At 47.6% G+C, this 13,185-nt stretch overlaps 1 protein-coding gene and 1 long non-coding RNA gene across 4 annotated transcripts in view; one reads left to right on the top strand and one right to left on the bottom strand.

Moving 5' to 3' along the window:
* LOC103103858 (uncharacterized) overlaps positions 1–8,243 on the bottom strand; it is a 34,383-nt gene extending 26,140 nt beyond the window's left edge. The window contains exon 1 of the long non-coding RNA XR_001629473.2: positions 8,095–8,243. This is a non-coding gene — a long non-coding RNA (uncharacterized LOC103103858). The remainder of the gene's footprint in view (positions 1–8,094) is intronic.
* The window catches only part of NF2 (NF2, moesin-ezrin-radixin like (MERLIN) tumor suppressor), a 128,108-nt gene that overhangs the window by 96,318 nt on the left and 18,605 nt on the right, over positions 1–13,185 (top strand). For 2 of the 3 annotated variants that reach the window (XM_001380149.5, XM_007490518.3), the window contains exons 9-11: positions 3,120–3,194; positions 3,505–3,618; positions 8,239–8,361. In XM_001380149.5, the coding sequence (XP_001380186.2) occupies positions 3,120–3,194; positions 3,505–3,618; positions 8,239–8,361 (312 nt within the window). The remainder of the gene's footprint in view (positions 1–3,119; positions 3,195–3,504; positions 3,619–8,238; positions 8,362–13,185) is intronic. The other variant, XM_056821533.1, reaches the window with a different exon arrangement.

Here is a 13,185-nt window from a genome sequence, read left to right as displayed (position 1 = left end):
AATCTGAGCTGTCGTTATTATAATCAAACCATCTTTGTCCTTGTGAAACTTAGAAACTAATCGTGAAGAAAAAGCAAGCACACATTAAGCAATGAGCACTTACTTGAAGGTTTAATAACAGTGATGTGTGGACTCAAAATTCAGATCCCTTCCTGTAGGATGATGACCCAGATTTCCCAACCATTGTAATTCATTAAACAAATATTTATTTAAAATGTTCTCTGCAAAAAACTGACAAGCATTACAGAAAGTCGTCAGTTTAACAAAACTTTATTAATGCTCAGCTATATGACCCTGGGCAAGTCACTTAACCCCAGTTGCCTAGCCCTTAGCACTCTTCTTCCTTGGAACTGATACTTAATATCAATTCTAAGACAGAAGGTAAGGGTTTAAAAAAAACTTTATTAATGTCCCAAGCATCATCTTAGACCCTGAAGACATAAAGATGAAACAGGATAGTCCCTACTCTCAAGGAGCCTATATTCTACTTCTCACACTATACAGGACAATATAACAGAATACAGGAAATGTCCATTGAAAGTTGAATGAGTTCTGTGCCAGTTGGGGCTTCTGAGGAAGGAAAGAGCCCCAGACATAGCAGTCTGCCTATGAAGCTTAGCAAGGCCAGGTCCCTGGCCTGATGGCTGCCCACACAATGGACTTCAGCTGTGGCTTTGGGCAGGTTTTCATGGGATGCGGGGGTGAGGCGTTTCTTGTTTCCTTGGTTTCTATAAACCAGAGGAAGAGAGGCCTAGACCGGGAAGATCTTTCTGGGTTCCGCTGAACTGTTGTGATGTCAGACAGACTGAACACTGTAATTGATTTTGAAAATGTGAGAGAGCTGTAGACCCTGCGGTGGGCTTTTAGGTGTTTCCTCTTAAAAGCCCTTCCACGGAAAGCCCGTTACTCAAGCGTTCGGTTCGCCCCAGTATGGTGATTTTTCATCTCCAATTTCATAAACCTGTTTACTGCCCAACCAGGAGTGGGAGCGCTAAAAGCTCCCCAAACACTCATTCTTCAAAGGACCCGAGGATTACAGTCTCCCCTAGTAGGACTTGACACACTAACCCTACCGGAGCTTCTCCAAGGGAAGGGAGCCGCCGTGTTCCGTGGTGTCCGTGATCCGTGGAGTAAGACGACAGCCAGCTGACTTGGCCTGGCTCGGAGGTGGTTGTCTTTGGGATTCTGTGTTCGTGACAGCCAGGCTGTCAGAACAGGAAGGTTCCTTTATTCTAGGTGATCCATTGATTCTGGCAGTGCTCTTAGTGCTGAGGCTGTGGTTTTTACCACGGCTTGTGCTTTCCCACTGACAGCTCTTAAGTTAAATAGCAAAAAGCGCTCAAGAAATGCCCCTTTAGCAGAGCCATTCGAGGATGGGGGGGTCACATTCTGCTAAGTGTGTGTGCGTGCATTGCATGCATGTGTGGTGTGCGTGCGCTAAATGTGTGCCCGAGGGGCCATGGCGCGCTCTTGCTGCCGAGGCCCCGGGCTGGCGGGGGCGCGCAGGACAGAGTGGGCCGGAGACTGTCCTCGTGGAGCTCCCAGGGAGGTGGCTCGGCGGCTCTTATGCAGCTCTTTGAATGGGATTGCATTGACGAGAAGTCCCAGGCTGGGTCGGCACCGCCACGACTAACCTGAACTGTGGCGGGCTTAGGCCCAGGCTGCGGAGTTCCTCCTTGAGCCGTCCGGCCGTCTCTTCCATTAAAACACGTGCCCAGGAAACTGGCGCAAGGCAGAGCAGCGGGGGCAGGAAGACCTCCTGGAGGAGGCGGCCTGGGAACGTCTTCCCCACCGAGGGCTTGCAGGAAGGGAAGCGGTGGTGACCGAGAGCCCATTCCAGCACTGCTGCCTTCCTTGGGGTAGATGGAGGCTCCCGAGATGCTTTTGAATGGAATCGGGGCGTGGATGAGCGGCCGGGGTGTGCGGCGGGAAAGACGGCCCGGAGAACGGACTGCAGGGAAGTTCCACTGGGGAAGCGTAGACTATCGGCTGGGATCAGGCCGGGAGGGAGAGTTGGCTTGCGGAGGGCCTGGCATGGCAGCCTGGCAGCCAAGAGCCACTAAGCATTTCTGAACAGCTGAGCCGAGTGAGCGGAGCACCGGCAGCGAGCGGCAGGAGGGTGGCGGGAAGGCGGGAAGGCCAGGGCACGAGGCGGCGAGGCCTTCCCGCAGGACACTCACCGAGAATGGCCGGGGCAGGAGGGCTGACCGAGGGGGACGGAGAGCCCTGGGCCGCCGGGGACTTGGGGGCAGGGGAGGGCTGGGACTCCAAGGGACGGTCGCCGTCGGTGCCCTCAGCAGAGAGTTGGACCGAGTGCTGGACACGGATCTGCCTTGTAAACTGGCCGGCTACGTGATCCTGGTCAAGTCACTTAACCCTGCGTGTGCTCGTCTGCAAACTCTCCCCAGCACCTCCTCAAGGCGTTATTCAGGATCCAGAGGGAGCCGCCCCGATTCCTCCTTCCCCCTCTCCGCTCATCGGGGCCGACCCCCAAACCATCTTGTACCGCTTTCGTAGAGGCAGGGAGGTGGCACAAAGCCCGGAGCTCTGGACCCGCAGTCTGGCCGGCCAGAATTCAGATGGGGCCTTGGCTGCCGACCGGCTGTGTGGCCGGGCCTAATCATTGCACCTTTGTCTACCTCGGTTTCCTTACCTGTAAAATGGCCGTAATCATAGCTCCTCCCTCTCGGGGCTGTGGTAAGAGAGCCGCTTGCCTGTCCATACCCGCTGGGCACACGGGCAGCTGGATGGTGAGCTCCGTGGAGTCAGTAACCTGGAGAGGGCGCCCTTCCCTGCCGCGGCAAGCCTGACTCCTGGAGCCCGGTCCGGCCTCTCTCTCTCCCTGTTCTCCCACCTCGGGGCTGTGCCCCATCAGATCCATGCTCTCGCCACTTCCTGCAGCACAAAAGGTGCTCAGTTGTCCTCCTCCCCTCCTGGCGCTCCCCCCCCCCCCCCCCCGGCCTCCCTGGGCCTGCGGTCTGCCTGGCGGTCCTGGCCTGGAGCCACAGCTCAGGCTGCCTTCGAGGCCCCCGTCGAAGGGACCCGGCGACTGCGGCCATCGTGCTGGAGGGCCTTCCGGTGGGCGCCATTCAACAGAACACCTTTTCTTCTTCTTCTAGTTCACCATCAAGCCTCTGGATAAGAAGATCGACGTCTTTAAGTTTAACTCCTCCAAACTGCGGGTTAATAAGTTGGTAAGTTGAGGCCCGAATGTTACAGCTCCCTCACCTGGCGTGATTTCAGAAAAAAACGAAGCGTTTCCTTGATAGAAAGCGCCCGAATGCCGTCCCCAGGAGCTGGAGGAGCGGGCACGGGGCCGGCCGGAGCCTTCCACTCCCGAGGGCCCCAAGAAGTGGAGCGCCTCCACGGCGGGACCTTGTCGTGGCTCCCCCTCCCTGGGCTTCCTGGTGGCCCTCCTCTCTGTTTCCTGGCCTTGCCCGTGCGGCTGGGGGCCGTGGGGTCCCGGGGTCCCTGGGCGCTCACGCCCTTGTCTCCCTTGCACAGATACTGCAGCTGTGCATCGGGAACCACGACCTCTTCATGCGGAGAAGGAAGGCCGATTCCCTGGAGGTGCAGCAGATGAAAGCCCAGGCCAGGGAGGAGAAGGCCAGGAAGCAGGTGAGCGAGCCCTGGGCTCTGGAGGGATGGTGTTGGGAGAGGGCGCCCTCCGGCTCTCGGCCGGGGCTTTCTGCGGGGCTGGGCCGGGCGAGGAGAGCCGGGGAAGGCTGCATCGGTGTGTCCGGAGTCGCCCCCGCTGGGAGACAGTGAAGCCGCCTCCTTGCTAATTAGGTGGTGATGGAATGCACGGCCGGCCTGCCAGCTCACTCCCAGAATGCTGATGAGGCCCTGGACCGACTTCTTCCCTGCGGGTCAGTCCGGTGCTGGCCACAGGCCGGAGCCAGCGAGCTGCATCAGCAGATTGGATTGTGTCCGTCTTGGTTCTACTGGCTGAACCCACCCCGCTCATCCAGCCCTGCTGCTCCCAGTGTGGGCCCCGTTTCTGGCCGGACCACTAGCCAGCGCAGCCAGCTGCGAGCCGCCAGGGACTCGTCCCGGCTTGGCACACTGCTGCGCCCAGGCAGGGTCAGCACCCAGGAGTGCTGCTGGATTCCTGCGAGGGCGGTGCGGCCTCCGAGCACAGAGAAGGGAGGGCTGCTGGGGAGGAGAATGAGATTAGAAAAGTGCGTTCTCAAGGCAGAGACCAGTGCTAGGCCTGGCTCTGCCCCGCCAGCAGCTGTGGGATCTTGGACAAGTCCTTTCCCCTTCCCTGCTCTGTCTGCTCCCTTTGGACAGACGGGATCCAGTTAACCCTGCCTTTCTGGGATTGTCCAAGGGGAGACAGATTGGCCAGGCTGCCCTGGGGTTTGTTTGCAAGAGGAAAGCCGCGAGTGCCTTTGGGCCCCTTGGTCCCTTCTCTGCACTCTTCTGTTGTCTTTCTTAGAATTAAGGGGGACACGCAGCCTAGGAATCATCTATGTTGCTGTTTTTAAAGAATTTATTGTTATCGTTTGTTTTTACATCCGACTCATTTCCAAGTGGGCCTCACCCAGAGAGCTCCTTAGGACAAAGAGTAAGAAAGGATGAAAAGGACCCCCCCCCCAGCAAGTGGATCTGAAAGGGGCCCATCCCCTGGTCCCCCCCAACAGAAGGGAGGGACTTGGATTCCAGGATGCCATCATCATCCAGACTGCATTCTGAGAAACCGCACATTATTCAGCCTTGGGCATAGGTCGAAGCAACAATGCTAACCACTCCTTTATGACAAAGGAGGAAAATAGTGCAATGGCCACTTTTCTGGCTTCTGCTTTCAAAATTAGCCCACGGGGCCACTAGGTGGCTCAGGGGATAGAGAGCCAGACCTAGAGACAGGAGGTCCTGGATTCAAATGTGGCCTCAGATACTTCCTGCTGTGACCCTGGGCAGGCAAGCCACTTATCCCCATTGCCCAGCCTTTGCTGCTCTTCTGCCTTGGAAATGGACCTTAGTGTCAGCTCTGAGACAGAAGATGAGTTATTTAAAAGAAGGAGAAAGCCAGCTCGGACCCCAAGATCACAGGCCTTGTCCCATGTTACCCAGAGGGTGCTCAGGCGGCATGGTTCCTTTGTATGAAGTCGGCCCCGCGCTCTCAGCCGCCCTCCTGCCCTGATGCTGCCACTGGGTCCTCGGGCACTGCCGTCCGTGGGCATGGGCACCGATGCCAGGGCCTTCCGATGGCACGGGGAGCTGCTCTTGGTGGAACTGGAGGAGTCGGGGCCTTTCTGGGTGTCTCTCGCCTCTAGAACACGGCCTGTGGGAGAATGGCTGACACGGCCGGGCAGAAGCGGGCACCGATGTGACGAGGGTCACAGGGCGCCCTGGTTCTTCCTTCCCTACCTTTGGACCTTGGACGAATGGCGTGGCTCACTTTCCTGATCTCTAAAAGGATCTTCGCTCTGCCAGGCTTGGTGGAAGGGCCCAACAGAACCAGGTCTACGACGGGTTCTGTCAGCCACCTCACTGCGATGGTGCAACCACTAGGGGCTCGGCATGCTGCCAGCCACACTGAGCTGTCCAGGGGCCGGCAGAGTCTCCCAGACATGTCTGCAGAGTGGGGTGCTAGCACGCAGCTCCCCGTCTCTCTGCCCCTCACTCTGCCTTCTGCTCTGGCTCAGTGGAGGGTCTCCTTCCACCAGGGCAGATTTCCACCCTTCTCTTCTGTACCCTCTCAGGAGGGCGCCGTGGAGCCACGGGAGGGGGGTAAGGTGGCAGGCAGGGCCTAACCTTCATCGGATGGCCCTCCCACAGTCCTCGGCTGCTTGCTGAGCAGCTTCTGGTGCAAAGCTCAGCCCTGGAGCTGCCACACCATGCCCCTTCTCATATTATGCTGCACCCATGTTACAGTGCAACTGTACACACTTGTTATTTTCTACTTATTGTCGTAAACCTTGGGTGTTTGCATATTAAAACTTGTAACTCAAAAAAGTTATAGCCTTAATCAGAGACGTCAAAGCCTCATGGACCCCTGCAAGACTTCAGAGTACAGGAATTCAGAACTATTTAACAAAATACATTAAAATATAGCAAAAAGACTTTTGAATTTTGTAAGCAAGATGGTAGTCTAGACATTTTCTCTATCTACACGACCTCTCGAGCTCTCCAAGACAGAAAGAAGTACCAGAGATAAAGCCACTTCAGCTATTTCCCTGGTCTAGGATGAAGTTTTAAAAAAAAATCCTCCCAAACCCATGAACTCTCTCACAGAGCCTGGGCTCACTCATCACCCCTTCCCCACCTCCCACCAAAACCAAGGTTGCACCTGGAGGACTGGGAGAACACGGACACAGAGATTTTCAGAAAAATGTAGGTAAAAAAAGATTAACAAGAGTGGGTATAGGTGGTTGGGGGGCACCCTGGGGCAGTGCTAGTTGGCACAGGGGACTTGGAGTCAGAAAGACCCAATAGTTCAAATCAAAACTTAGATGAATGCTGCCTAGCTGTATCAGCCTGGGCAGGCCATTTAATCTGTTTGCCTCAATAAATGGAGATGATAATAGCGCCTACTTCCCAGAGCTGTTGTGAGGATTAATGTGATAATAATTGTAAAGTGCTTAGCAGAGTGCCTGGCACATAACATTAATACATGTTAGCTGGTAATACTATATTAATTATATTTAAAATGAACAATACTACAATAATATATATTACATATGGATAATAATTGGCATTACTCTGGAAATGAGACGCAATGGAATGGGGGGGTCAATGGGGTGAACCCTATAAGGCAATGCCAGAAAGTGCCTAGATGGGAAGGCCTAGAATGAATACTTTGGAAGCCTCAATAGCCCAAAGCATACAATTAAGAACAGATAATTTAAGGGGTCATGAGTCAGAGAATGAAGGTCTAGAGTAAATAGAAAGAGAAGGTGGATAGTGGAGAGAGTCAGAGAAATTCTTTTTGGAAAGGGGCACAAAAAATGAAATTTAAGAATTCAGGAACAAGACTAGTTGAAGGAAAGAAGACAACGGGGGAATATCAGACAATATAAGGGATCAGTGGTGAGAAGAGAGCTGGGGACCAGGGCCACTTCAAACCAAGACTGAGGTAACTGAAGGATCACAGGACAACGGCCACAGCAGAAGCGGGAACTTGAATCTGAAAAGCTTCTGCCCAGGCAGCATTAATACAATGAGGATAAAAAAGGAAGTGATCCAATAGGGGACAAAAATCTTTGTATTAGATTTCTCCAATAAGGGCTTGGTATCCAAGATATATAAACAATTAATTATTATTTATAACTAAAAGCCATTCCTCAATAGATAAACACTCAAAGGATATGAACAATCACTTCTCAAAAGAATTGCAAGGTATTCACAACCATGTAAAAAAAAATGCTCCAAATCGCTAATAATAAAAGAACTGTAAATCAGAACCACCCAGAAGTGTCACCTCTCACCTGTCAAATTGGCAAAAATGGCAGCAGTCAGCACTGGAAAAGTTGTGGAAGAAAGGCACGTGAATGCACTGTGGGTGGAGCTGTGAAATGGCATGGCCATTTTGGAATGAAATTTGGAATTATGCAAATAGAACTACTGAATGTTCATACTCCTTGACCCAGACACTCCGGTACTGGACTGGTACCCCACGGCAGCCATCATTAAGAAGAGAGTCTGCATGCGCTCTCTGTGATAGCAGCACTTTGGGGGATGGCCAAGACTGGAGACAAAGCCGATGCTTGTTGACTGGAGGAGGGCTAACCAAAGTGGTTCAACGTGACCAAGCTATAGGAAACAGTGTGTATGGTGAATAAGGAGAAGCCCGGAAAGAGCTGCATAAAGCAATACAGAGGGGAGTCAGCAGGGCCAAGGAACCCCCCCCCCCCATCAGAAGTCAACGTTATAAAGCTCAAACAGGACTCCCGTGAAGAGAGATGGGAAGACACCATGTGGAGGGGGGAGGTCCACAGTGTCACACTCGCCACAGGTCTTCAGACTTTCTCAGTGCTAACGTTTTCCTCTCTAAAAACCATTTGTTATATGAGTTGGCTCTTGGGGAGGCAGAGGGATATGCAGGATACTAAGATAATAAAAGAAGCTGAAAACGTCAAAAAAACTTACTGAACGAATGAATGCAGTGCCGTATAGATAGTGATACTTGGAGGCTTTTTTAATCCGTGTGCAGAGGTCACAGGGACCTGCTTTGGACAGGTCTGCTCCAGATTCCTTATCACCTATTTTGTCTTTTCTCCCTCACCTCTCTAGATGGAACGACAGCGTTTGGCTCGAGAGAAGCAGATGAGGGAAGAGGCTGAGCGAACAAGAGATGAATTGGAGAGGAGGCTCTTACAATTGAAGGAGGAAGCTACTATGGCCAATGAAGCTCTGGTGAGTCCTCAGACTCGTAGTTTCCCAGAGACTGACTACACTTTGTGACATCACAGATTGGACCCTCAAGGATCTGGGTTCTAGAGCTGCTTCGGTTTCAGCCTATCTAAAATGGGTGGGCACTGGGGTTCAGCAGTTTGGCAGAAGTTCTTTGGATGGTCTCTTTCATCTGTAAATCCTGTGCTTCTTTGGGCATTTCTAATCAGGATGCGATTTGAAGTCCTCTTAGAGTAGGAGTTGCCATTACCACTCTGGCATCCAAGAGGACCCATTGAATCTTGCCCAGGGTTTATGATAGGCTTAGTCCCTTCCAGCCATGTGGCCTCCTGTGGCCTAATAACCCTCCTTTGGAGGATTGGGTCTCCCTGGGACCACAAGGAAACACTTCCTGGAGGAAGGGGAAGCACTCAGACTCAGCTTCCCTCTTTTGCTATAATTTCCTGCATGTGTGTATTTCTCCGTTGTTGTCATCAGAAGCAGGTGTAGACTCAGTTCTTCGAGTTTTACTACTTCTTGTTGATACCTTTTATTTTCGTCAAATTCATTACCACCTTTATTCTTTTCCCACTTCCCCACTTCCCTTGGAGCAAAGAACAAGAAAGAGTAGGTCGGGGGCAGTTCAAACCAGTCGCCCATGTCTGACGGTGTCTACAACATTCTGCCCCTGTGACTCCCTGCTTCTGCGCTAAGGGGAGAACAGAATTTTCTCCACTCCGATTCAGGCTAAAGCTTGCTTATTATAATTACCCAGTGTTGATCTCATGGACCACAGCACTCCAGACCCTTCTGCCCTCCACTGGGGGATAGTCGAGGAGACTTTGGGAGACAAAGCCCCTCCGCGTTCGTGCTTATTGCTTCCGTGCCACTATCCATCTCAGCCTTTGCCGGACCTTCTCCTTTCGATCTTGTTTTCTCGTTATGTGGTGAGAGTATTTAAGCTTTAGCTTCAGTATTTGCCCTCCCAATGAATAGTCTGAATTAATTTTTTTAAAGTATTGACTGATAGGATCTTCTTGCTGTCCAAGGGATTCTCAAAAGTCTTGTCTAGCACCGTGATTCGAAAACATCAATTCTGCGGCACTCAGCTCTCCTTATAGCCCAACTCTCAGAACCGTACATTACTACTGGAAAAAAACATAGCTTTGATTATACAGACCTTTGTCGGCAAGGTGATATCTCTGCTTTTTAGTATGCTGTCCAGATTTGCCATCGCTTTCCTTCCAAGGAGTAAATGTCTTTTAATTTCATGGCTGCAGTCACTGTCTGCAGTGATCTTTGAGTCCAAGAATATAAAATCTGACACAGCTTCCATTTCTTCTCCCTCTGTTTGCCAGGAAGTGATGGGACCAGTTGCCAAGATCTTAGGGTTGTTGTTTTAATGGCAAGCTTAAAGCCAGCTTTTACACTCTCCTCTTAATTTTTCTTCATTTTCTGCCCTATTTGTTCTCATCATAGATGTTGTTTTCCTCTTTTCCCTTATTTTACTGTTCCTATATAGGAAGATGATACATGTAACTCCTAAGAACTTTATCATTATTGGGGCAATTAAAAGGAGTCTGTGTAGGCAGAGGGCATGGATGTGAATCAATTATATTGAAATGATCTCTTAAAAAATAAATTAAGGGGTAAGAAGGAGGAATGCTCAGGGAGATTGGGGGAAGGGAGAGTTAGAAAAGGGAAAATGTTCTAATATGAAAGTGGCACGCAAGGAAGAGCTTTTATAGTGGAAGGGAAAATGGTCTGTCTGATCAATACAATGATCCATGACAGTTCCAGAAGACTCAGGATGAGAAAATAAAATGCTCTCCACTTCCAGAGAGAGAATTGATGAACTCTGAGTGCAAATTGAAATATCATTTTCTTTCTTCTTTCCTTTTTTCCTCCTTTGTTTTGCATGTGGCTAATATGAAAGTCTGTTTTGCATGATTTCATATATATAATTGAGATCATATTGTTTGCCTTCTCAGTGGGTGAGAAGGGCTAGGAGGCAGGAAGAGAATCAGGAACTCAATTTAAAAAGAAAAGAATGTAAAAAATAAATAGTAAATAAATTTAAGGAAAAAAGAAAGTTTTTTAAAATAAAAATTAATGTTATATTTTGTCAAAAAGCTTTTTCTGCATTTCCTAAAATATTCATTATTTTTTATTAATATGATTAATTATATTTATAGTTTTCCCAATATTGAACCCTGCATTCCTGACCAAAAGCCAGCATTGTCTGTAATAGGGACAAGTTAGTTAAGAAGTCTTTCCCATAAAATCAGGAGTGAAGCAAAGTTGTTCATAATCACCACTAATATTCAATATCCAGCATTATCATAGTGATAATCTTTGTGATATTCCTGTAGTCCCCTTGCTGAAATTTTATTTAAAATTTAAAATGTAATTTAAAATTAGGGAAATTGTTCTATAGTTTTCTTTCTCTATTTTGATTCTTTCTGGTTTCAGGATCAAGATATATCTGTGCTATAGAAAGAGTTTGGTAGGACCTTTTACCTATTTCTTTCAGTTTATGTAGTATTGGAATTAATTGTTCTTTAAATAATTGGTAGAATTCACTTGTAAATCCATCTCTTTCTTTTTCTTTTGGGAGTTCATTTATGACATTAATTTTCTTTTTCTCAGATAAGGTTATTTACGTTCTGTTCTATTGAGCTGGATAATTTCTATTTTGGTAAATATCCATTTCATTTATATTGTCAGTTCTATTAGCATGTAGTTGGGCAAAATATCTCCTAATACTCTTCATTGGTTGAGAATTCACCCTATTAATTTTTTTATTTTAATTTTAAAATATTTTTCTATGTTTACAATTCATTTTCTTTCCTTCCCCTCTTCCCTCCCTCCTCCCAGAGCCGACAAGTAATTCCACTGGCTTGTACAAATGTTATCACTTGATACCCATTTCCATATTATTCATTTTTTTTTTAAACCCTTACCTTCTGTCTTGGAGTCAATACTGTGTATTGGCTCCAAGGCAGAAGAGTGGTAAGGGCTAGGTAATAGGGGTGAAGTGACTTGCCCAGGGTCACACAGGGAAGTGTCTCAGGCCAGATTTAAACCTAGGACCTCCCATCTCTAGGCCTGACTCTCAATTCACTGAGCCACCCAGCGGCCCCCTCCATATTAGTCATTTTTGCTATAGAGCAATCTTTTAAAACCTAAACCCCAAATCATATACCCATACATACTGTGATAAGTGATGTCATATGTTCTTTTGCATTTCTTCTCCCATAGTTCCTTCTCTCAATGTGGATAGTGTTCTTCCGCATAAGATCTTCAGGAGTGTCCTGGCTTGTTTCATTGCTACTAGTAGCAAAGTCCATTGCATTAGATTGTTCCACAGTGTTTTACTTTCTGTGTACAATGTTCTCCTGATTCTGCTCCTCTCGCTCTGCATCAGTTCATTGAGGTTCTCCCAGTTTATATAGAAATCCTCTAATTCATCATTCCTTACAGCACAATAGTTTTCCATCACCATCACACCCTATTCATTTTTAATACAAGTAATTTGTTTTTAAATCAAATTAGCTAATGGCTTATCTATTTTGATGATTTTTCTTTTGTCTCCAAAATCTAGCTCCTGGTTTATTTATTCATTCATTCAGGTTTTTCTTCCTTTCTTATTCATCTCTTCATTGATTTTTAGGATTTTAATTAGAAGCTTTTGATTTGTTGGTTTTCCGATTTATTTTAGTTACGTACCCAATTTGTTTCTTTTTTTTTTATTATTATGGAATCCAAATTTTGCCCAAGTACAGTTTTGGCTAAATTCCAAAATTCAAGATCATGATTTCTACCCGTCTTTTTTACTTTCTTTGACATATAATACATTCCGCTACAGCCCTTTATTTGACCTCTCTGTGTATTTTGTTTCAAGTATGTCTCTTGTAAATAGCATATCATTGGATTCTGGTTTCTAATCCATTCTGTTATCCTCTTCTTTTATATGGGTGAGTTCATCCTCTTCACATTCACAGTTATGATTGCTGACTGTGTATTTCCCTCCATCCTATTATCTTTTTTTCCCTACTTCTGCTTTATGAGTGTTTTGTCTTTAATGCCTCCCCCTTATTCCTACAATCTTTGTCTTCTGACATGTACAGTGATCTCTCACCTATAGTAGGAGTTACATTCCATAGATCCCCACGATAGGTGAAAATCTGTGAAGTAGCAGCATTATATTTATTTTATTATTTATATCTATTTTAAGGCTTTATAAACCCTTCCCACTCTCCTATAAACCTTTTCCATACTCTTATTATTAACTGTTCCCACACTCTTATGAACACTTCATATGCTCTTAAACACTTTCTGCACTCTTAAACCTGTGTAATTTAGCACTTGGGTTCACTGCCAGAAGCTTAGAAGGCGCAGGATGTTTGGGTGGCATAGGGCTTGAAAAAAATTCCAACTTTTACGAAAACTTCACAAAAACACAATACCGCAGAGCAACCTTATGCTCAGCGATCAGATGTTGATGTGAAGTGGACAAGGAGAGATGGTGAACATATGGGCACAGTGCAGGAGAGCAAACAGATCAATGCTACAATCACTGAGCCAGTCAGCACCCAGGATACAGAACACAGTGCTGTGGTTGGTCACCTTTCATTCCAATAGTGTGCCGTATATAATCTCACATTGGCAAACTTGCACAAGCAGTAGTGGTGTACTGCATTTCCATTGTATACAGTATGGTATTCATTTGCAAAATCCCATGATATAGTGAAAACTCCACGATACAGAATTATATATATATATATATTTTTTTTTTTTAACCCACAATACAGTGAAGCCATGATAAGTGAACCACGATACAGTGAA

The sequence above is a fragment of the Monodelphis domestica genome, chromosome 3 (assembly GCF_027887165.1).
Source record: "Monodelphis domestica isolate mMonDom1 chromosome 3, mMonDom1.pri, whole genome shotgun sequence".
Lineage (NCBI taxonomy): Eukaryota > Metazoa > Chordata > Mammalia > Didelphimorphia > Didelphidae > Monodelphis > Monodelphis domestica.
Note: the sequence above shows the minus strand (reverse complement) of the source record. Positions and strands in the feature narration are given on the sequence as shown.